This window comes from Astatotilapia calliptera, chromosome 13 (genome assembly GCF_900246225.1).
Source record: "Astatotilapia calliptera chromosome 13, fAstCal1.2, whole genome shotgun sequence".
Lineage (NCBI taxonomy): Eukaryota > Metazoa > Chordata > Actinopteri > Cichliformes > Cichlidae > Astatotilapia > Astatotilapia calliptera.
The window spans coordinates 4518346-4544544 of record NC_039314.1 but is presented as its reverse complement, the minus strand read 5'-3'; the positions used below and the strand labels follow the sequence as shown (position 1 = coordinate 4544544).

Below are 26199 nucleotides of genomic sequence, written 5' to 3'. Positions count from 1 at the left end.
AGGAAATGGATTCAGCACTTTTTTTTAGACACGAGACTAACACACAGTGTGCTTTGGTGAGAAAAACTGAATGCACTCAACTATGATTTTCTTGCGTTAAGGCCTTCTGGTCTAACTTCAGCTGCACTGCAGGACAGCGAACAGTCAGTCACCCATGATTAACCTCCTCATACTTACAGCAACCTAAAACTACACTCTTGCCAGAAGCTGAGTAGTTATTAACACTTTCCTAGTGACCTGTTCCGATGTGATCCATGCAGCAGAGAGACAAATGCAAAGCTCAGAAAGGTCAGCTTTGGCATATTTAGCTGGTTTCCTTCACAAACCCTGATTCACACACAAATCTGTGAGTGGGAAAAGATCGCAGACAGCCTGCATTTTTCTTCCCTGTCTTAAACAGCTACCTGTGGCTGCGCTATAATTTTCCCCCAAGAAAACAGATGGTAGAAGTGTTACTACTCACTTGTGAAAAGAGGAACACAACCTTTTGTCTATTCTGGCGTGTTTGATAGGCTGTGTGTGTGTGTGTGTGTGTCAGAGGAGGGTTTGTTTTCAGCTGATTCAGAGTGTCTCTGAAATGGAGAAGTTCTCCCAGATGTCTGCTGTGGGCGCCGCCGGCCTCCCAGAGTAGAGTTACTGCTCTTGAAAATGTGCCCCCTCACGTTTCTCCCGTGCCTCCGCCCCCGACTCGGCTGACCTCTTTATGTGGAGCAGAAGGCCAGCTGGTAATGTTTATAGCTTCAGCGTCTGATCAAAGACTCGATGCCCCCAAAGAGAGGAAAGGGGGAGGAAAATAGTGTGTGTGAGACAGAAAGAGGAAGAGAGAGAGACAGATGCGGGAGGCTAATCAAGTGTGTGTGTGTGTGTGTGTGTGTGTGTGGGGGGGGGGGGGTGTGTGTGAAATAGCTTTGGTTAAATTCAGACGCCTCTGTTTCGTTTTCCTTTCCATTTCTCTCCTGTTGATGTAAAACTCGCCCTTCATTACGTCCACCTCTGTCCTGCGCTACACGTGTTCATTTGGCTTCGATCTCCCTGCAATATTTATATTCCTGGCGTAGGCTGGAGCTCCCATAATGCTTCGCTAATTCCCAACGCCTATCAGCAACCTTACGTACGCATTGGGGTCGCGACTCTGTGCTGTCACGTTGGTGTCACATGTCACTCAGTGCCACATAATCACAGCTCGGCTCTGAACCCAGTGCCGCTGCGCCGCATCTGTTGTTGCTATTGCTTCCCTGCCAGTTATTGTCTGCGTCTCTACTCCAAGCACCGCCTTTTGAATTATTCCATATGGAAGGTCTGTGAAGTCTAATTTGCTGCAATGTGGCGAGGGAGCAGAGGGGAAAGTCTTTACTTATTCATTCATTCATTCATTCATTCATTCAGTCATTCTGCTGCTGCTGCTGCTGCTGCTGCACTCAAGAAAATCTAGCACCACTGGCGAGGAGGAGCAGGAGGAAACAGGAAGTGGATGCTAAGTGCACTAGAGCCAATGGAAACGACATTTAAGGACAGGAGCTCAGGAGCTGCGACCCCCGAGGGATCCGTGTCTTACTACGCTATTAACTTCCACTTTGTAGTTGGATTGTTGCTGATTTGCTCAGCATGTCAGATGCACTTCCTATGATCACTTTCACATTTCCTGTCCAGGCTTTGGGTACAGTCTGATGAGTCTTTTTTGACTCAGCAACCCAAGGTGGCCTAGTGACCCAATAGGGGTGAAAGGATGACAGGTGGGGACGCGAGTGGGGTTTGGAAGAGGGGGAAACTGGTTTTACTCAGCCATGAGCCGGTCACCAGTCAGCTGCTCCAACACAGAGAAACAGGAGTGCTGTGGGCACGCCTCAGAAAGAGATTTTACACTTCAGAACAACTCTAGTGCTATTCTCTTGAATGGAGTCAACTAATTTGCACATTGCCTGACGATTATTAGTGATTAATCAGTCAGTTTGCAACTAATGGATTCTCCTTTTAATAAAGTATCAGAATAGTGAAAAAAGCTCATCACACTTTATAAAAATCTAAGGCTAAATACTGAAATGCTAGACTAGAGCTCGACCGATACAGGATTTTTAAAAGTGCTCTCTAGTGGAAAACCAGATCCAAAATTAACACGCATCACGTGATTGAAAGGTGTTTGTTCCATTGCTTTACTTTAGAATTCGTTACATTTAGTTCTAAATGCTGCTGGTAACGTAAACTTGCTTTATTAATATTTACTTTGTTTGCACTGTGGCTCAGAAAGTGTTCCTCGATGATGAACGCGACCGCACGTTCAGGACTTCTTAGCTCTGTCCTGTCTTGTTTCAAATGTCACATCATATGAGGTTGACATAGTTGGAATTTTTGAACCAATGACAATAAAGGTCTCAAAGCCTTTTTAGGGTTTTTTTTCTGCTTTTATTGGGATAGTGCAGTGGAGAGAAGACAGGAAGGCTGGGAGATCAGGGGGAAGGCATACAGTAAGTCCCAGCAGGCCTCAGGGTCTGCAACAGCCTTTCAGTTTATGGGTTGCTTGCTTTACCCAATGAGCTGTACCAGTGCCCAGAGGTCTTGAATCTTGAAAAAGAAAGTCTTTGTTGACCTTTTGGAAAAATTAGCAGGAGTTGGCTCATTATATCACTTGGCTATGCTGTTGAGACCGGTGCATGAAAGGGTGTTGATAAATGAAAAAAACACTGGATATTCTCTGTGGCTTTGAAACTTGTGCTTGGACTTTGATTGAAATACCAGACTACAGCTTCTGACTTAGCAAAGGGTGTGTAATGCATTTTTCTGCCATTTGGATTGGCCTTTGAAGTCAGCACCAGGATTTACATTTTGAAATGATTTAACTCTCTTCTTGTCTTTGTGAAATGTGCCATGATGTGCAGCACAGCTGGCACCCATCTGGCTTGTAGCTTACAATGCCAAGACGGGTTTTTAGCAGCTTGTGTATTTACAACACAGGCATGTGCCCTCTCTGAAAACAACATGAAAGACGCATAGGACTGATTCCCAGCATGTACATAGTGTTGTGATCCCAATACGCCAGCTTCTCTGGAGGCCTGCTGTGAGTGAATAGGTGATGATTTTCAAGTCTAGAATGAAAACATCTGTCGGTTTTCTTCTGCTCATCCAGTTCAGGGATGGATGTGGGTATTAAGGATCCTGTCCTTGTTGTCATAGGGCAAGTGGTGTGGTTCACCTAGGACAGGTCACCAGGCTAACACCTGGACACAGGCACAGTTAATCTGACATGCATGTCTTTGGACTGTGGAAGGAAACTGGAGTACCCCGAGGCAGACACAGGAAGATGATGCAGAAAGGCCCATGCAAACCAGAGGGTTTGAATCTTCCTGATGTGGTTTGACAGTGTTAACCACTGCACCACAAAGCTGCTTATAGTGAATATCTGAAAATGCAAAATGGAACACCAAACACCTAACCAGTGACCACATATTTGGGTAGGTGTCTGGTGTAATTATGGGTCCCAGTCAAAATAACATGAAAAACAACTTTGCAGTTAGTGGTAATATGGATGGAGTCAGTTATTTTCGCGTATACAGGCGCTGGCACAGTGTTTAGTGTAGGAATCCACTGTTATGTTGTAACGCTTTCCCTTCCCGCCATGCAAATTTTTCCAACTCCCAGAATACCTGACCAGCGTTTGACTCAGGCACGTTGCCATGAGCATGCTTGCTCCTACTGCAAATTGAGGACATGCTGTTACTCTTGAATTAAACAGCTGGGGCCTGTAGTTTAAGAAAATGATTGCGAAATGGTTGTTTGTGAATATTCGCAGCTGTGGATTCACGTGCGTTTAGTCCTCCGGAGAATTTGTTTCCTTTTTTTGCTTTTTGCAGCAGGAACTAAAAGGCTCAAAATCAAAGCCAAACGACACAGAGCAGGATCGAGTGTAGGACCTGAGGTGACCTCCTGTGACATCATCGGGGTCTTGACAAAGCTCGATATTAACGTACGAGGAAATCATACAAACTGTTTTTACTAGCTGAGTAATGCTAAGATGAGTAAACTCATATTTATAGAGAAAGTCATTGGTTTTCCCTTTGGTTCCTTCTCCAAATTTGTTCATTCATTTGAGTGAGTAAGCGCTTGGATTAGTGGATTATCCCTTAAGGCCATTACCAAAATGCTCCATTATCAAAACACACTGCATCCTGTGGTAAAGAATTGATATACATTTGGACTGTCAGTTTTATATATTAGTGTTAATAAAAGCTTTGTTCTTTCTTTCTTTGTTGTCTATTTACTGCTGTCATTAACATCTATAAATAGAAACGCTGAACAGCCAACTTTTTGAATGAACTATGGCAGGATGCTCTCACTGTACAGGCATGAATGGACAGAGTGCATTAGAGCTTCAGTCCGTGATTAATGATCATTAATCGCCATTAGTGGGAGTAGAAAAAGGCACCACCCCCTCCCTTTTTTTTTTTTTTTTGTTGCTGTTTTTTTTTACTCCCGAGGTGAAATAAAGTATTTTGAAATGTGCAGCTTGGCAGATCGGAGTCGGAACTTTGTGATCAGAAGCGTCTCTGCCTGGGCTTGCTTTCCCACCCGGCAGCCATGTTAGAGCGAGCGTCTCTGACGCTGTTGATATAGGCGGTTTATAGAGCCCCGAGGAGGCGATGGAAGTAGAAAGGGAGAAAGATAGAAGAGAGAGAGAGTTGTGGAGATGGAGAGGAGGAGGGAATGACTCACTGATATAGCACTCATATGTCACTGAGTCAACAGAGCGCAGTCACACAGCCGAGCGCTCACAGTGGCTCATTGAAGGCGCTGAGTCTGGCCCTGATGGAAGTGTATGGGCATGTATAGACAGACGCTGATAGAGTTTAATGTACACATGCACAAGCTTCTCCTGTTCCCCTTTTTTTTCCCCCTCCATCATTCCTTTCCCGCTGATCATAATATTTACGGTACACTCCCGGCTAACTTGGACAGATCGTTGTGCAGCGTGTCTGCGATGCGCTCATGAACTGCTGGACTGAACTAATAAAAATGTGGGACATATTTTTAATGGAAACTTTTATCCAGAGCACCTTCACGGCAGCGATGGTGTAAACAGTTCTGTTCATTAAATCCGGGATTGAGCGCTGGAGACGTGTTGGACGATACACTGTGAAGACTCTGAATGGCTGCTGTGTTTGCCGTGCGCTGAGGAAACTGTACAGAGATGGGTATCAAACAAGCTTCAGGCCTGTTTACAGTAAACTGCTGAGCGGCTTCCACTGCGTCTGCAGCTTGTGGGGAAATCGGATTCATTTGTGCAGGCAAAGGTTACAAACACACAGGAATAAGTACATGTGACACACGAGGTGTATATATGGGACCAGACGAGAGCTGCTGGATGATGCGAATGCAAATATTATTTTTGCTGTCCCAAAGGAAATAAATAATCTAAATGGACATAGTGTAGGATCTGATGGAGGTGGACAATGTCCCCAGCACCACCACCAAAAGTAAAAATGTGAATTTCAACCAGATATCTAGATCATATTTAGATGCTATTACAGAAATGCAGGTGCCTAAGCCTCTGTGAACAGAACATCCACAGCCGACAGAGTATCAAAAATCTGTTTATGCCATTAAAAATTAAACAAAAAGGCATCTTTTTCTCGACGTCTCTTCACTAACCTGATAAGATGCTTTCAGTTTTTAATCAATATTATTTGGCAAAGTCACCTTCAACATTTTTCAGTGTCTTTGCTGGGCGGGTAGAATTTGCTTCTCTCTTGTATTACTTTGAAGCAATCGTATTGATAATCAAGCACCTGATCAACGGACTCCTCGCCGTTAATGCAGTTGCACTTCAAACAGTTGCCTTGCCCGTTAAATACGTGTATTTAAAAGACTAATTCAAAGTGCTTTAATTCTGCAACCCTCTACGGGTAATAATCGAAACACGTACTGTTAGAAAGAGCGGATTCGTGAGTTTGACGTGGTTGAAAGTTGGTAGCAGTGACCCCAGACGTGCTCGCCAAGGTATGAGACGAGTCTGGAGGGGGGACACTTGTGAACATCCTATGTTTTGTATGTAAAACATTATATTAAGTCATGTATTTTAAAACATTTGGCAAATTTCTCTTTCCATCACTTTTAAAGAAATAACCCTTTTAAAATCAGATGTGACCTCGAAGGCTGTAAGAGCAAGTTAATGTCACTATCAGCTCATCCAGGATGCACTAAATATTCATCGCAGCACCCTTACACCAAAACAGTCTATGGATGTGCCATTCTTAACAATATCTGAATTGTTACCTGATAACACTGCTCCCGTTAATTCAAATAAAGTCGCTTCTAGGCCCAGAAAAACCAGGTGTAATCTTGGATTACATGAAGAACCAAAAAATACTTAAAGATCTAAAACAGTCCAATCTACCTGCAAGCTATGAGTTGGTGTGCAGGGAACAACGGGTACTGTTTTAAAGACCAAAGCTGCTCACACCAAACATCAGATTTTTTTCATTGTTTATTACTATTTTTGTATCAAATGAGTCATTATTAATGGATAGGCATGACCTGACAGGTTTATTAAATGTTGGCTAACCCAAAGAATGAAATACCTGACAAGTCATGATCCTTAATCACTTCCGGTTAGATAATGAGAGGGTGAAGACGCGTGTGCCACAGCTCCTGCACCTGATTTTACGAAATTTCGACAAATATCAAAGTAATACATCTTCTTCCCACAAAGCAACATAGGGATTGTGAAGAGTGCATTCTTCTCCAAATGCCTCCAAAAAAACTAAATCCGAAGCTAGTGGCGACAGAAACGACCGAATTTGATGTGGCCTCAACTGAAAATGACGGCGCCAAAGCTGGCACGCCAGTTAACTCCGCACTCGAGGAATATACACAAGGTAACAAACAAGTACTCTCTGCGATTACTTCCTTGGATAATAAGATAACTCAAATGAAAATAGACGTTTGCGACACCCTACGTGGGGAAATCGCAACGCTAAGGGCTGAAAATAATGAAGCCATCACAGCTCTAAAAACGGTAATGGAAAATTACAATGCACAGCTGAAAGATCTATCAGAATCAGCGACAATCACTTCTAACTCCGTGGTGAAACTAGAAGAAAAAGTCAAACAACTTTCTAATAAAGTGGAACAACTGTCCGAAAAATGCACTGATCTGGAAGGGCGTTCAAAGAGGAAAAATATAAGGATAGCCGGAGTACCTGAAGGTAGAGAAAAAGGTCAACGTCCTAGAGACTTTGCGGCAAGGCTACTACGAGACCTACTAGACCTGGACGAAACCCCACTGGTGGACCGTGCACACAGAGCCCTACGAGTGACCCCAGAAGAAGAGGCCCCGCCACGACACTTGATTGTGAGGATACACTATTGCCATACTATGGAAGAAATACTTCGAAGAATCTCCACCAGGAAAAATCTGAAGCTCGGAGATATCCGCGTTCAGATTTTCCGCGACCTACCCCAGGCGGTGGTAAAACGACGTGCAGCGTTTACTCCAGCAAGAAACCTGCTTCGAGACCAACCCGGAGTTAAATATGGACTTCTATACCCGGCTAAACTTAGGGTGACACACAATGGTACGGAACTGGTCTTTATAGATCCCAACGAAGCACTTCGCTACGCACAAGAAAAATTTGGATCTCAATAAGGACGGCATAAGGTAGATAAACCAGAGCTCTGCATCTGGCCCAATGACACGTACTTACTTTGATATAAAAAATCATCATTTGCCCAGGAGCTATGGACAAAGGAAGTTTTGAGATAGAATATTTTGGTAAGCTTAGTTTTTGTTATAGCATCCCCTCGAATTTTTTTTTTTTTGGGATACACGGAAGGGGATGCATTGCTTACGTTTTTTTTTTTGTCACGGTTACACACGGGTAGGGGGGGGGGGGGTGAGGGTTGGGACCCATATCTCGACTGTACGAATATGGAAAATACGAGAATTAAGCCGCCCTAAAGTATACAAATGCAAGATAATGGAAAGGTAAAAAATGTGGATTTAACTTTTTGTACTTGGAATGTAAAGGGTGTAAATGAACCTGTTAAAAGAGGCAAAGTTTTATCGTACTTGAAATCTCTTAACGTGGATATTATTTTTTTACAAGAAACTCACTTGAAAAATGCGGCTCACAATAAACTTAAATGTAGATGGATAAATCAGGTGTACTACTCAACACTTTCCGCCAAAACTAGAGGGGTAGCTATCTTAATCAAGAAAGATACCCCGTTCAAACATAACTCCACTATAGTTGATAAGAATGGGAGATATGTATTAGTGACTGGGGAGCTGCATACTACTCCAATTATTCTACTGAATGTCTATGGGCCCAACCATGACGATCCAGAATTCTATAGAAAGGTCTTCAGCTTAATTCCGGATATACCCAACAGTAATTTAATAATTGGAGGTGACTTTAACCTAGTATTAGACCCATATTTGGATAAATCCTTGACCAAAAAAATCACACCGTGTAAAAGCAGTAACTTTATTAAAACATATATGAAGAATATGAATATCTGTGATGCGTGGAGAATTTTAAATCCATCAGGTAGAGAGTATTCTTTCCACTCCCACGTACACAATAGTTATTCAAGGATTGATTATTTTTTGGTGGATGGAAAAATGCTCCCCCTAATTCGAAATGCAACCTATCATAATATTATTATCTCTGATCACTGCCCCGTTACTTGCTCCTTTGCACTTAGTAACCCCATTAAAACATACAGAAATTGGAGATTTGACCCACAATTACTGAACGATTTAGAATTTAAACAATATATAAACTCTCAGATGTCTTTATTCTTTGATATAAACGATAATGCTGAGACCTCTCCAGATATACTATGGGAAACGTTTAAAGCTTATATCAGGGGGTTTATAATATCATATCAAGCGTCACGGAACAAAAGGAATAAATTAGAACAGCTAAATTTAGAAAAAAGAATCCACGAACTGGACGTCAATAATGCAATGGCTCCTTCTTTAGATAAGTATAATACTATTTGTGCACTAAAATATAAACTAAACCAAATATTATCTATTAATATTAATAGAACTCTCACTTTTGTGAGACAGAACTATTTTGAATTTGGGGATAAACCCCATAAGTTGCTAGCCAGACAACTAAAGAAACTAGAAAATGATAGAGCGATTCATAAAATCAGAACAAGTAACGGAAATCTGGTCACATCACACAAAGATATTAACGATAACTTTAGACAGTTTTATGAATCCCTCTATACTTCTCATCCCACTGCAGGGCCTAATGAAATGCAGGAATTTTTAGATAAATGTGATCTTCCTGTGTTAGACCAGACAAATGCCAATATTTTGAACGCTAAGATCACAATTGAAGAAATTACAAAATCTATCGGATTACTAAAAAACAACAAGAGTCCAGGCCCTGATGGGTTAGGGAATGAGTTTTATAAATACTTTAAGATCAAATTAAGTCCATATCTATTTAAATTATATAACCATGCATACAAAATGAGCACCCTACCTCCAACATTGAATGAAGCAACTATTATAGTACTTCCAAAAAAAGGCAAAGCATTGGAGGAAGTGGGATCATATAGACCTATTTCTCTATTAAATTCTGATCAAAAAATTCTGGCTAAAATACTAGCGAGTAGACTTAATACAGTAATAGATAAATTGGTGCATTCAGACCAAACAGGTTTCATTCCAAACAGGAGTTCTTTTAATAATCTTCGACGTCTATTTAATATAATCTATTCCCCCAAGGTACAACAGGACCTACTTATACTTAGCTTGGATGCCGAAAAGGCATTCGATCATGTGGAGTGGTCCTACCTCTTTGCAGTCCTAGAAAAATTTCAACTGGGACAAGATTTCATCTCTTGGATAAAACTACTTTACAATAATCCCACAGCCAGAATTCTTACAAATCAGACATTATCAACTCAGTTTAAACTCAGCAGAGGTACAAGACAAGGATGCGCTCTTAGTCCATTATTATTTGCCCTGGCTTTGGAACCCTTAGCACAGACAATTCGAACCCATATGGATATACACGGTTATGATACAACATACACTTCTAATTCTATATCGCTTTATGCTGACGACATATTATTATACATAACAAAACCATTAATATCCCTCCCAGCAATTCTCTCCGTGATTGATAAATTCAGTACTTTCGCAGGCTACAAGATTAACTGGGGAAAAAGCGAAATACTGCCCATTAAATTAGAGAATAAACAATGGCTTACATCTTTCCCATTTAAAATAACCTATGAAAAAATCACTTACTTGGGCATTACAATACCAAAAAAACACAGCTCCCTAATGAAAGAGAATTTTCTTCCCTTACTGGAGAAACTTAAAAATAACATTCAGTACTGGAGGACACTTCCTATTTCTTTAATAGGGAGAGTGAATTCAATAAGAATGGTATTCCTCCCGCAGTATTTGTATCTGGTTCAAAACATCCCAATTTTCTTGCCCAAATCTTTTTTTAAAAAGATGGACGCCATCATTATGCCATTTATATGGAATTATAAAACACATAGAATAAAAAAAGACCACTTATGCAAACATAGATCCCTTGGTGGACTTACACTACTTAACTTTATGTACTACTACTGGGCATCAAATTTAAGAATAATTTCCCTTCTATTGGATGACACAGCAATACTCCCTAACGGCTTACAGATGGAGCGGGAGGATTGCCTTCCTTACTGTGTTGGTGGAATACTACTCTCTCCTATTCTTTTGACAAACTCATATTACAATTCGAATCCAGTGATTTATAATACCGTACAAATTTGGAGACAAATAATTAAGCACTTCAAATTGAAAAAACTATCAATGTGTACATCCATTACAGCTAACCCCTCTTTCCTTCCATCATGTGTAGACGGAGCTTTCAATATATGGCAGGAATTGGGAATTTGTAAATTAAAAGATTTATACCTAAATGATACTTTTATGTCATTCCAACATTTAAAAGATAGATTTGGATTGCCTCACAGTCATTTTTTTAGATATCTTCAACTAAGAGACTATATCCGTACATACCTGCCACAATTTGAAAACATATCGTCCGATCCTTTGGACAGATGTCTTAGTGATGGAAGGGGGTTTGAACAGAGAATTTCATTATTTTATAATTCAATACAGGAGATGAGTATACCTTCAACTACTTCAATCAAAGAGGAGTGGGAAAAAGATTTTGGGACTCTCCTATCAGAAGATTTCTGGCAGGAGGCCTTACACAACATAAATACGCCTTTTATTAATTCCCGTCACTGTTTAATTCAGTACAAAATTATACACAGACTACACTATTCAAGGGAAAAACTTCACAAAATGTATCCAGAGTGTTCCCCCCTCTGTGAAAAATGCAAGATACACTATGGAAATCTGTTACATTGTTTTGCACTATGTCCAAGGCTTCAGGGTTTTTGGTATGATATTTTTACTTATATGTCTAATATTTTTAAAAGTAAGATTGAACCAAATCCGACAGTAATCATCTTTGGGATTTCCAACGAAACACAAAATTTACAACACTCTCAAAAAAGGTTTATGGCATATGCTTTGATTATTGCAAAGAAATTGATCCTGCAGCTTTGGAAAGGCAATGAGACTCCTGTATTAAAAATGTGGCTTACTGAACTTATAAACACTCTTCACCTTGAAAAAATAAGATATAGTATGAATGACAATGTAAAAGATTTTGAATTAATCTGGCACCCTTTACTTATATACCTTGGGAAAATATAAAACTTTGTTTACTTGTTTCTCTTCCCTTTTGCCGACAGCCGGGGTATTGGGACCCCTTATGGGTGACTGCGGGTTTTTTTTTTTTTTTTTTTTTTTATTTTTATTTTTTTTTTTTTTTTTTTTTTTTGTTGGTGTTGTTTAATTATTTGCCTTGTTAGTTTAGAAAAAAAGGAGCATAAGTTATGTTATGTCAATTTGTAAAAACTACAATCATGATACTTGCTCTCAATAAAAATATTTGAAACAATGATCCTTAATCATAATGACGCTGAACATGAAGGTTAAACAATTCAATATTGCCACATCTCAGTGTTGTAGCAGTGCCCAGAATGAGTTCTACACCTTGATATGCACTAAATGTGTGTAGTGCAGGTTAGTAATGCACTTTGAGGTCGATGTTCTCAGAGTATTTTTTAAATCCGGTCAAAACTGAGGCAGCAGACACAGGAATATCCCGATGTCATTTCTTATTTTAGGTAAAGCTTATGAAACACTGATAATACAGCTCACCGGCATTTTCTCATTAGTTGCTCGGTATGATGGTTTTTCCTTCTTACTTGTGAAATAACATGTCTGTTGGAGACAGTTTATTCTTAGATAATCCTGGTAATAGGCTTTAAATTTATTTTTTTTGTCAACCACTGAAAATATCGCTTAAGAAATTATATACCTGGACTTCATGTGTAACATACTATAGCTGACAGTGTGCAAATAATTGCAAAATCTGACAGCTGAGAAACTTTCCATCAGATCATTTTAGTCATGCTCGTGTTTCACCTTTGCCTAAACTGTATAACATGTGTCGTGCACAAGGTTTAAAGATTATTCTTATTAATTTTGCTCTCAGGTTTGCTACAAGCACCGGATAGTTTGCACTCAAAATGGTTTTATCGGGTGCGGAGGTTCAGCTAGTGTCAGGTAAGATGACACAGGAAATGTACTTAACTTATTGTGCTGTCAAAACACTCAACCAGCCAGTGTAACAAAACTCAACTCCCCCGAGCACTCTGAGGCAATTTTTTACGCATGAAATACGGACATCTTGAAAATCAGGTCGGAGTGTTTACCACATTTATAGATGTCTTTTTTTCAGATGTGGCACACGGCAAGAAGCGCTCTGCTTTAATGTTTTGTCACTACTGGAAATGTTCTATGTGTTTTGGTTAATGGAGAAGCCTGAATAGAACCTGCGTGAGGCAGCGTGCATGATGCCAGTGGTTAATCTGTTAATCGCACATTGATGCAATCCAAGAATCCCACACGCTTTGTGCTTGGGAAGTCACAGGTGAGCAGCAATCTCCAATCCGATTAGCTTTACGTGTATTTTTATCTGGTATTGCAGAGAAAAGTTCAGGGTTGCGGTACCTGTGTGAACATAGCTTAAGAAAAAAAAGCCTCTAAGAGTTGTTTGAAATCCCTGCATGAGCCCCATCTGTGAAATATCGCACTCATTTGGAAGTAAGAGGATGAAATACTCGTAAAGTATTGAATTATATCCACTTGACCTATTCCAGTGAGGCATTGTTGACTAATGCACAACATGAGCACAGGGCTTGAAGATTTGTATGCTTATTTTATCATCTGCTCCAATTCAATATAAAGTCTGTATATCTTAAATCCATTACCCGGGTGACAAAAAAGGAGGACGCCTCTGCCTGGCTGATGTACTGCTGTTTGAGGAGTTTCCTGTCATTCTGCTCATTTGCAAAGCCATTCCCAGCGGTTTGTAATTGAGTTATAGGCGATTTGGTGATAGCACACTGTGCTGTCTGCTTTGGCAAAGAATTGAACTCGCTGAAGGCATCAAGATGAAAGAGTTTAATTCCAGTGTTTGGTTGTCCTTTTGCAGCATCTTGGTCAGACGTTGTATTCAATCTTCTTGAATTCAGTGTCGCAGACAATAAAAGTGACAGAACTGAGACTGATTCACTCAGTCAAGTTGGTCTGGTTGAGTCATATCTCCTTACGGGAGATTCATTGATTCCCCATGTCTCTAACCAGCGGCAGGAAAAACGTGCCATCAGTAGACGTGAGATAGGTCGTGAATATTTATATGAGCGCAACTCAGACACTATGTCGAAAAGACTTCATCTTTGGCGAGGACAAGGGAGCGCCTGATCTGGCTCACAAAGGGCAGTGTTGCATTGGTGAATTGGTCATTTACACCACACAGATATCGGAGATGGCAGTGTGTCTGGTTCTCAGCATCTTGTGGTGATGCCTTGTGCTCAGCTCGCATTAGAGGACTGCAAATGTGATATAATAACTGATTGTCTGTCAGAAAGGGAACTCTCACATTAACGTCATCTTCTTGGCATTCGTTTCTTGTTTTAACTCGGACCCTAATGCACATAACACGGCTCAGGAGCCACTTTGGCACTGTGTAGCTCTCTGGTCATCATTCTGAGCTCATCTCATAATCCTTTAATAATCGATGAGTAAGAGTTTCTCAGATGTGAGGAACAGGAGTGAATCATATCTTCTGATTGTTAACTGGTGCTGCTCTGTCTTCTCCCAGGAGGACTACGACCGCCTGAGGCCGTTGTCCTACCCGATGACCGATGTCTTCCTCATCTGCTTCTCTGTGGTCAACCCCGCCAGCTTCCAGAATGTGCGTGAAGAATGGGTGCCCGAGTTGCAGGAGTACGCTCCCAGTGTCCCTTACTTGCTCATCGGCACGCAGGTTGGTTCTGGAAACACGTAACAGACGCTTCCCATTCTCAGCTGCTTTGCGCATATGTGGTGGATGTACCTGCATTTGTCATTTCTGACACGCTGGAATGAAATGAGGTTACCAGAGAAGAATACACTGTTGAGCTCATACCTGATGTTTTCAGATAGAGATGAAAAGGAATGAAAAATAAACTCAGTTACTTAGACATATTGAACAAACTTTAATCATTTTCATCCAGTATCAGTCTGATCCTGACTCAGAAAGCTAGACCAAGTACAACAGTGACAACGTGGAAGTCCACTTTATATACATACATGGAGGTGGTGCAACTACACTTTCCTTCACAGCTTTGTTATAGTTTTTTGCTTTATTGGTGACAGTGGTGTCGCTGCCGGTTTCTCGCTCTCATTCTTATTAAGCTTGGCGGAAGACTTATTTTACTGCTCTTATGGTAACATTATGTGCTGTCAACGGCCTGATTAACATTATTTCACTTCACTTGTATCCTGTCAGTTCCACTCTACCCACAATGTATGTGTGAGTGTGTTTGTTTGTTTGTGTGTGTGAGAAGATGCACATACAATCAGGGAAAGGGGCATAAGATCAGTGAAAAAATGCCTGTCGTCATTAATTCACTAATAAATATTATTTAAATTAAAAATTTACTTATTATAAGTAAATTTATATTCCTGGATGTATTTATTTTTTTTAGGTTTTGTTTTTATAAGGTTATGTGAGCAAGTGTAAGTCAAGTCTAATGTTATCTTACATAAAGGAATGATTCTCAGTCGCTAACATAAGGATGATTAGCACAAGCGAGATTACATAATTTTAGCGTTAGCACAAATGCCAATAGCAAGTGCTGCTGTACATTAACAAACATGCTGGTTACTCTAACATGAATATATATAATATGGAATATAAAAACAGTAAAAAAAAAAAAAACCAAACACACAACAAAAAATGAAAAAACTGGGACACAGTTTTGTAAATTTTACCAGAAAGCTTTGTTAGCATGCTAGTTGCATCCTTGCAGTTAGCTACAGTGACAAAGCAATCTCTCCATTCCTCCGTCTGTAGCTGTCAAGTAATCCTCCCGCTGTGCTTCTGTCTCATAATCCGCCTCCTTTGTCTGTGTTTACATTCACACACTGAGCTGCTGTACTTCACATAACCCTCGTGTCTCTTTTCTAAAAGCATCTGATTGACATCTCTGCTGTTGTAATAAGAGCTCAGCTGAGGAGCTGACGTATGAGAAATAAAGGAAAATTTCACATTCAGAAGACAGCAGAACTTTGCTGTGGTATTAAAAGTTGAAGCCATTATTTTATTAACAGCTAGATTTTCATAAAATAAATCAGCACCTAGCATAATCCATCTATCCATTCTGCTCCGCTAAGCTATTTTTTTTTTTCACACCAAACACCATAATATCAAACCTATTTCTTTATAAATGACTATAAACAAAATATTGTATTAGATTACACATAAAAAAGACAAATGATGATAACTGATCAACTGGGAAAACATGAAGCACCTTCATCCATGTTAAATGTGATCTTTAATTGCAGCCCTAATATTACTTAGGCAAGGTATCTTTGAGAACGGTGGGAACATGACAAAACATCGCAGCTGCCCATTAAAGAGGACTAAGACACAACTAAGAGTAGGCGCATATCTAAAAGTACAGGTGCTGAAATAGACAGTAGGTGGTAGCATGGAGGAATTAGATATTAGCTGTCTGGCTAATACTGTAGTACTCCACAGCTGACTCTAGATTTATTTGTGTTTCTCTGATTCATGCAGTTATTTAGTTATATGGGGGATAAAAAAGTGGTGTAACCTACCATTTACCAAGAAAGTTGAAAAGTGATAAAGAACAATGTATTTTCTTTTTCTTACACTGTTTTCTTCAACTTAGAAATTAGCCTATTTCAGTATAAACACCATCCAGACTTTGTTTTTTCTGCTTTGCACTGGTGTTGTGATTACATCATGAGTCATGCAGTGTATTAGTTTGGTGATTAACTCGTGAAATATATTATCAATGCATAAGGTTGATGTAAAATGTATGTATTAACCCTCTAATTTGCTTACCATCGTGTCATATGTCAATTAACTGTATCCTTCACTCTGATTGGTAGTCGCTTCAATCGTTTGCTTCAAAGTTGAGAGAAGTTTAACTTGGGAACCGTGCTTTTTGCAGTGTATTACAAGTTGGAAGTAATGAAGTTGGTAAAGTTGTTGACTGAAACATTAAAGCTTTGGTCTGTAAAACCAAAACACCGAGCTGAAAGATGCTAAAGTGATCAGTAATGCTGAGGGCAGATGTAGATCCGAGTCTGGAAGAGACCATTTTCAAATTCCACAATTATGTTTTTCAGCCACTGTCACTATAAAAGTACTAATTAGTGCAGCTTTAAGCCCAGCCACTCATGTAGTCGGGGAGCTGTGAAGATGAGCCAAAGAACAGAAGAAATTATTTATTAAATAACAGCAAAAATATGGAACGGCCAGTACAAACCTGACCAACGATCTCAGGCTGATTTGTCACATATCGCTTTAGGCGTTTTATGTCCCCGTGTTAAATGTGAGGTTTAAATCTGTTAAAGAAGCAATTAACAGTTTACTGATTCTTATGACACAACATTAATCCAGAGCATTAGCTTATTTCTTAAACCTTAAAAGTCACGGCCAATATCGCGCTTGCTTAAAACTGAGGGCAGTTGATGTTTACTGCGCTGTTATCAGTTCCTGCTATAACTCACTCGCCGCTCCACTGGCTGGATGCTGATATGTGCACGCTGCCGCAAATCTCCCCAATCAAGAAATGGGTTAATGAAGGCCACTTCCTGTTAGCTTTAGCAGTGAATAAAAGCAGAGTGAAGAAACTTGTGGTTGTCTGTGAAATTGCTTTGCACAAGAGCAGGAAGTGTGGGCCAACATGGCTGTGTTACAAAATGAGAGCTCGCGCTGTCAGTTACAGCTCATTCCTATGTATAGATGCAATGATGAAATCCCTCTGTGTTACGCAAATATGAGCTATTAATAAAATCTATATCATAACAGCAATACTAATGTTGACTCAGCTAAAAGAAGCGTATCTTTTTCAGATTGATCTCCGTGATGACCCCAAAACCATTGCCAAACTAAATGACATGAAGGAGAAGCCCATTGCCACCGAGCAAGGACAGAAACTGGCAAAGGAGGTTTGTATGCCAAACTAAAGGGAAGCTTCTATTTTCACTTTCGCTGTTGCAGAATTGAGCTGCCCAGTCCAGTTAGATTCCTGTGTGTTGATTTGACCTAGGAATGTCTCTTTAGAAATTCTTGGAATCAAGACCTTTGCACATTCTTTGAGTTACAATGAATCCGGGAATACATTCCGAACCAACACAGATGTCCAGCAGAGTTCGAGACTCTGCACCATAGATACCAAAGGCGATCTGTGATTAATCACTCCTGTCAGAGCATGAATAAGGCTCAGTCTTTCAAAACATTACTGCCTAGATTCATTTTAAAGTCTATATTCGTGCCGTTTTGGCAATGTAAGATTTCAATGCGATTCTCATCTCATGGAGTCATGAAGTTTTCTGAGGCCTCAAGGAAACTTGGAAGAACATGTCGGGTCAAATTAGACCCCTTTTCCTCAAAGTGAGCAGCATTTTACCTTGGGTATTGTTTCCTATAGTTGCTGTTGTAGGTAACCCATCTTCCATAATCCAACTCAAGATTAGAATTTTTTTTTTTTTAAAGGGTAAATTTCAAATATTTTTAAGAAATAGTTTATCCAGTCATGTGAAAAATAACTATTTCCCATATTTGAAGAAGCAAAAGTGATTCTAATTGAAAAAGTACATAGTAAAAATACATCCTAGTCCAACAATTGATGCAAAACACTTTGAGGGAGTGATAGATTGCAGCTTTTCCTGTATAAATAAAGGTCTATTGCTTGCTTTGCTGTTTGGGATCCCATCATGCCAACATCTAAAGAACATTTTGAGGCCTTCAGAAGCAAAGTCTGTAAGTCTGGTAAATTATTTAAAGGAGCTCCAAACAGTTCAGAAAGAAAAGAAGGAAAAAAATCATCCCATTGTAAGGAAAAGTAGTGTGGATTTCATGACTGGCTGCCCTGTTACATTCAAGTCAGTAACAGATATTTTGATATAAAAACCAGTCTGATGATCTAAAAATTCCATCAGAAGATATAAAGGGAACTCTTGCAGCTCCTTTGTTAACACGTCATGTGCCTTCACAGTTCTACACTGCAGACAGATTTCACCTGGGAGCAGTGCCACTAATGGTATTTGCTGTTCAAAAAGAGCTTTAAAGCAAAGCTACCGTTGGCCGTTGCAGAGTTCAGGCCTTCTAAAATAACCGTGCTCTGGACGGTCAGATCAAAGATAAATTTGTTTGGCCACAGTAAAAACAGGCATTTTTGGTGAAGATCAAAGTCAACATTTTAGAAGAAAAGCTGAAAAATCATGATAGTGAAAATGTTTGAGGTTACTGTGATTCCTTTGGACAGTACAAAGGAGTGACTCGACAAAAGAAATAAAAGTGTTTACAAATCTTTAATTTGGATCCCCAATGAATGCTAACCTCTAAAAAGCTCGTTAGTTAGGCGCTAAAGAGCTGTTTTTGGTCTAGCCGTTTTGCAAAGCAATTTTTTACACAAATCAGGTGTTTGAAGGGCCTTTTTTCATATTGGACATGAAATAATAAATGTTTCTGGCTTTAAAGGGCTAACTTATTTATTCAGTTATGTGAACATTCATCGGGCTGTTTTCTATACTTGAGCGGCCTCCATAAACATTCCTGTACTGGCCTTGCTCACTTGCCATTAGCTTCTAAAGTTACCCACTAATATCAACCATAGCCAAAGCAAATAATATATGATTACACTGCTAGCCTGATACAATTATAGCATTCAGTGTTTCTAGCTAGCAGAGCTGCTGCTGAGCCTCTTCCACTCTTATTACATTTCCTTTTTAATGGATGGGTGTCGTAGCATTGTGGCAGAGGTGATCCAAAAACCCAGACTGGTAAACAGATACTCTTAGACACTTTTATAGCTCTAAAGAAAATATAAATCTTTAAAAAAATGGTGAAAACTGTGCTTCTCTGTTTTCCAGTTACATCCATCTTACAGTTCATACTTTAGGACTGCTTAATATCCAAAGGTACAAAGGTGGCACTTGCATATAAACCATAGAAAAAAGCTGTTAAATAACAAACATGTCAACTTTACCAAGAAGCACGAGAGAAAATGGAGATAAGTTATATGCTACATAGATGTATTTGAGATCAGGAATTTAATTTTCTTCTGATCTTTAAGCCAATCACTTGCCAGATATCTCTATGTCAATGACCGGACCTCCATTTTTTTTCTTGGATGAAGCCCATAAGGGTGAAAAGTTGGCATGTTCGTTGACACTGGCAGACTAAATTGGTAAAGTTCAGATTCATCAACTTTTTCCTGATGTTTTGTGCAAGTGACGTCTTTGTGCCTTTGGGTATTTAACTCTTTGATAGTGCTACAGTTTGGCATATCTACCAATCTACAAGAAAGTGAACATTTTCCAAACTATTTTAATGTCAGTGCCGTTTGAACGTTGCGTTGCTGTGACTGACGATCCCTCTGTTCTCTTTAGATTGGTGCATGTTGCTATGTGGAATGTTCAGCATTGACCCAGAAGGGCCTGAAGACGGTGTTTGACGAGGCCATCATCGCCATCCTGACCCCCAAGAGAAAGAAGGGGTCTCTGAAAAGGAGACTGGGGCCTCGCTGCATTAACTGCTGTCTGATTACGTGATTACATATACTCAGAGATCATTCAGCAATCAACCACAAACCAAACCTGAACTGAGAACAAAAGACTGGCAGAAAAATGCACAGACAGCAGCTGAGACAAAAGAGAGGACTGAAAGGACAAAACGAGAGCCACTTTGGAGCTCTTTGATGGCCATAACTCTTTCTTGCTGTCCAGCACTGGGGTTAGGGTTGCAGTTTACTACCAAAGGAGCACAAAGCCCAAGTCAGTCTCTTCTTTTAAAAGACTTTTGCCTCAGAAGTACATTCTTTTATAACCATTTTTAATCATTTTTCTGTATAGTGTTGTTGTATGCTGTCATGTATGGACAAAAAAACAAAAACAAAAAAACAAAACACAAAATGACATTGAATGACTAATGCTACATTTTAAAGAGCTCATGTCATTTCTGTTTATGGGAGGTAGATTATTGATTAGTATATTTCTAAATACAAGATCAGATGTGCAAGAGAAAAGACCAGAAATAATGAGCTATTGAAAGAGAGGCTGGCTTTAGTGACACTGTGACGGTGTCCAGGATACTTTTCTGGACATAAGGGCCCAGTTCTTTTTGTTTAAAACTTCTTCCAAAAAGATCTTTGGCCCCCAAAAAAAGTCTGTCTCCAATTATTTGTCGTTTGAGAACCTGCTAATGAAAAACCACACAAGATTGTGTTGGGACAAACGCAGTTCGGATGTCAGATTTTGGATCTAGGACTGAGTGATCTTAAAGTTTGAAAGTCTTGTTTTTTGCCTTATGGAAAATGGGAAAAAATGTTCTATAGCGTGGCATGCCAAAACATTCGGAAAGTTAAGTTGGGAGTCTGATGTCTTAATCAGAGACTGAGGTTTATTATCCATTTTTGAAATCTATATAATCCAGAGTTTATGAAAAGTCAATCTGTGCAAATAACACTTTATGAGCTTATAAATGTATTTCCTTTATTTTCTGTTATTCTGCAATAATTCTTTAATCGACATTTAAGGAAGTTCTACAAAGAGAAAAGGAGACGAGGGATCTCATTTCAGAAATGAAACTCTGATTCATATCAACGTCCAAAGACTCCAATGCACACGCTTTTATCGAAGTCCGATAGCTGAGATGACCCAATGCTGTACATCTATTGCACAACATGAAGCACAGATGGTGACACTTTGTTTCCTAGCAAAGCCAAGCACATTTCTCTGCTTTCAGAAACTGACCCCATCCCAGAATAGACCGACTGAACCACAGAAGATGCACATTGCTCTATCGGGCACAAGTATGAGCGTAGCACACCATCTTCAGAGTTTATCAAGTCGACAAAAAGTGGTTGGGATGTTTCCTTGAACGTCCCGAATTTCAATTCTTTAGGAAGTGCACAACTGATCCAAACTTCTGAAGTGGTATGAAGGGTTGAAGAACTAGCTGCAACAGCTGTTAGTTAGTAAGCTGTTGCTAATCCTACTTATAAGTTAGGTCGTTACATTTTGGAGATGTGTTCATTACTACATCAAGTTGCACCACAAAAAGTAGTTGCATACAAGGACATTTGTTGTCACTAAATATTTCCACCTAATGGCCTAGTAGCTGCAAAATAATGTAAGATATGTCAGCTAGCTGAAAAGGCTAATGTTAGCTTCATAGCTGACATATTTGACCATATTTCAAAATAATGTTTATTAAGCTATTTATAAGATGAGGAAAATTATCTCTTACACTTTCAAATAATTTCCAAGTTACAAAATGTTATGCCAATAGCATTAAATGTCAAACATATTGTAAATTAGATCAGCATAATCACCGATTGGTGCTTGTTTTAATGTAGCAACTACTTAGCCTTCTGAAACTGTTGTTTTGGGCATTTTTGATAAAGTTATGTGATATTCTTCAGATCGTATCACAACCATTTCAACCCAAATGACTAAAGCCTTTTCAAGCTTAGATGATTTTTTTTTAAATGTTAAATGGTGCAACTTAGTTCGGCAAATCACCAGTTTGAAACTAGCCATTAGCGACTTAGCTAGATATATGAATAGTTGGAACAACCCATGTGCAGGAGACAAAAAGTCTGAATCAAAAAAATAGTGTTTTAGGCAATAAGGTCCTGAAATGAAAGCCAGAAGAGATTTAAGGAATTTTTGACCAGCACCCATGGACTATCCCTGTCATTTAAGCGATCTCGTAAAGAATCTGTCACCTGTGAATTGCATTACAATTTAAATAGAATTGGAGATAATAATTAAACTTTAGGATCTAGAGCAATTACTCCACCCATTCCCCTCCACAAAACAAAGTGTATGCAACAAAGGTCTCCAGCCAATATGTTTATAGGTATGTAACAACTGGAGGTCGGGACTGAACTTTTCTTGCAAGACAGACATAAAAATGCCAGTGCTTCTTGTTTTTATGCATTTGTTATTAGCTTTTTAAAATCTTTAAAAAGAAAAAAAAAAGATTTTAATCAAAGGTGCCAACTTGCTGTTAACTTTCTGTTCAGAGTCAGATACAATGTTTGATTAAAGCTTTAATGTAAAAGGTGCTCCTCCTCTCTGTCCCAGCCTGCGTTGTTGTAACTGTCTTTTTGAGCAGCAGACGACTGCAGGGTGAACAAGCCTTCTATCTACTGGACAGTTTTGCTTGCTTATGTTGTGTGAAGGTCCACCCTCAGGATCCAGGACCTATAAGTGCCACAGCCACCGATGCATTCTCCCGTTGATGCTTCTTTCTTCTCAATAAATGTGTTTACTGTCTTAAAAAGTCAGCTTGGGGATTTAACTTGGAGTGGGCCAGATGTGATGTGGGATGCATTTGTGGAATAAACCTTTGCTATGCTTATGTTCATAACAGGTTAGATAAGAAGGTCAGGAGAAATAGATATTAAAAAACACACACAGCATTAATGCATTAAAGATTTACAGTGCTGTGAAAACATATTTGCCCACTTCCTGATTTCTTATATTTGCATAACTGTCACACTGTCACACATATGAGATCATCAAACAGACTTTAATATTAGAGAAAGGTAACCTGAGTACAAGTTTTACTCTTGTTAAAGTTTTAACTCTTGTTAAATCAGGAGTTATCTCCGATTGATCACATATTTTGTTTGGAAAGTTTAGTCCAGTTTCTCTTAATTAAATTATGTTTTTAAAACTGCAATTGGTATTTATGCTCTTTATATTATATTCAAATAAGTTTGCTGATCTGAAACGTGAAAGCGTGACAAATACACAAAAAAGTTTGCATCTTTTATTTTGAAACTTAAAAAAGGAAATTAATCTGTTTATGTTTAAATCTATTTTTGAGATTATAAGATGAATTGATTTATCTCTTGGGCAGGAGCGCCACTCACTGGGTGCAGTCTATATGTTCCTCTCTGTGGAACAATTAACTTCACTTTACATACACAGTTTAAAATTTTACTCTGTTTATTTGGTGTGGAAATTTACAGTATCACTGGATGTATCAGTATATGACAGTACCTCATAGTGGAACATATTTAACTCATAAACATTTATGATGCTGCTAAAAAATCAGTGTTCAATAATTTATTCATGCAAACTTCAAACAACACATTTCCATTCATTTTTGTACGAGTTCCTTCACTGTGATATAAACTATTTTATATTGAAAAAACAAAGTTCAGGCACATATGGCTGAAAATTTTTTTTAACACTCTGAAATCGAACATAGCACTTTTTTACAGTCTAAGTTATTTGCATGTCTCTCATTATTGTGCACGTATGGCTAAAATTTGACGGTACACATTAATGCAGTTTAAAATTTCCAAAGCATGATTTCAACTGAAGAAATTATTTTTTTACAAAACTGTTAAGTAAAACTGTGTAGATCTCCATATTATAGCTCTGAAGGGGATAAATCACCTTTTATGTGACCCGTAATATCGAGGAGCATTTCATCTCAGAAGTTAAGACTCTTTATTAATGCTTGGTATCACTTTCATGCATGTTGACCAAAAAGCCACAGGGTTTCCTTTACTGGCAGAATTACAGCATCCTTGTACACTGCAAAGATGAGTTCATTTAATAATATATATAAAAAAGTATTGTTAGATTTAAACAGGGGACAGTTATATTACTTTGAGTGTGCAGTACTTAAATAAGCAAAGTAATATTATAATATTATACTCTATCAACATAACAAGAGCTCTTTAATTTTAGTTTAAAGTAACTTTATGCTAGTGTATTTTAGAAAACGTTACAATAAATGAACTACAAAGATCACATGTTGAAAGTCCTACTTTATTTTTTAAAAAGCAAATATAACTGTACAAAATATTTTCTTTGCTTTTCTGTAAACACATAGAGATTTCGTTTTTGTCAAATCCTTGTATACCACACATTTACAGGAGCACTGGTTCCATTAAAAACTGAACTTTAGCACTGTTAGCTAAACATTTACATTGTAGTTTGCCACAAAAACACTGTAAACCTGAAACAATTATCACCACAGTACTTCATGAGGAATTGAAGTCAAATGAGTCTTAATGTTCGCCACTGTAAAGGTACTCCAAACCTGTTAAAAAATCAGGTATGTGTTATTCAATGAAACTGGAGAGCGCTGTTGCCCCACAGTAAGAAGGTCCAGATTTCAATTCCACCATCAACCCGGTTCTTTCTGTGTGGACTTTGCATGTTCTCCCTGTGTTTGAGTGGGTTCTCTCCAGGAAACTCTAAATTCTCCATAAGTGTGAATGTATGGGCCCCCCGAGGAGAATGGATGGATGTTGTCATTTATTGCGTAACATCTTCAAATTCATGAAGCACTGCTGACCAGCTCCAGCACCTCTGCAAACAGAGTTGACAGAACAGGTAGGAAAATGGATGGGACATATAATGCGGTGATGTTGAATGTTTAAAATTTTATTTTGTAGTTTACATGAAGAATTTTATTCACTTACAAAATGTAAAATATAAGATGTGGATGTCTAAATCTAGTTCTCGTAGTTAAAATCTGATACTAAGGTCAATTATAGTTTTTTTGTTGGTTTTTTTTTAGCTTTTTTAAAGATCTCACAAACAGACAGAGGATTGTCATGTGGAGCTAAAAAAAAAGCCTTATAAAAGGCTCTAATGCTAATAATGCATGCATTGTTAAAGTGAAGCACGTCTGCTCACATCCCATATGAGTGATTCACATAAACTGGAAACAGGCATGTTTGTTTTTCTAACATCCTGTGATAAAAAACAAAACCTCATCTCCTCCTGCTCTAATTTCCTATGACCATATATGGAAATATCATCTCTTGTTTGTGTATTTTCTGTGTATCTGAGTAGTTTGACACATCTACTGGAGTCACCAATTCCAAGACATATTTGATATATTAAGGAGAACAAATCATCCTTCAAATTAAAAAAAAATGATTTCATTTGCTTCAGCACACATGGACACATTTATACAACTAGAAGCCTAGAAAACACAACCCGGTGTGTGGATACTGTTAGAGTCCTGGGGTAAAGCTACATTCAGGGAAATGTTGCATCTATTAATGTGAAAGCGGTATGTGTTTTTTCTCCTCCTTCAGAAGCAAGACTTGGGTATGATTTTGGTCTCTAACAAATAGATCTCCTCACCTGCTGGTGTTGACATGTGCTAGTCACAGACTTCTAACTTTTGATCGTGCGTCGTCTGCACCATTAGTGCTGACTGTCACGATGCAGAAAGTCAGCTTATTCTCATTGTCATGTAGAGAGGAAAAACTGATAAAATACCGAATTCTGATTAGAACTTTCAAATGCAGATACACAGCACATTATGTGTGTAGCAGGACTCTTTGGGAGCCTGGAGTTTCCCCAGCTCCAGTCTGCTGCCATGCACCTTCCTCCACCATCTTCCCTCTGGCCCTCAGCACTAATAGACACAATGCTACTCTGACTGGTGAGGTCCCTTTCCAGCCACAGAGCTCAGAGCTTCATTATTCCCCTGCATGGTTGAATTGCCCTTTCTCAACAATTACATATTCACT

The 26199-nt window shown here is 38.9% G+C and overlaps 1 protein-coding gene across 1 annotated transcript in view; it reads left to right on the top strand.

Annotated features, from left to right (window-relative positions):
- Positions 1 to 22974, top strand: part of LOC113034643 (rho-related GTP-binding protein RhoQ) — a 28063-nt gene extending 5089 nt beyond the window's left edge. The window contains exons 3-5 of the mRNA XM_026189419.1: positions 14262 to 14426; positions 17531 to 17626; positions 20072 to 22974. Of these exons, the coding sequence (XP_026045204.1) occupies positions 14262 to 14426; positions 17531 to 17626; positions 20072 to 20233 (423 nt within the window). The 3' untranslated portion in view covers positions 20234 to 22974. The remainder of the gene's footprint in view (positions 1 to 14261; positions 14427 to 17530; positions 17627 to 20071) is intronic.
- Positions 22975 to 26199: the final 3225 nt, after the last annotated feature.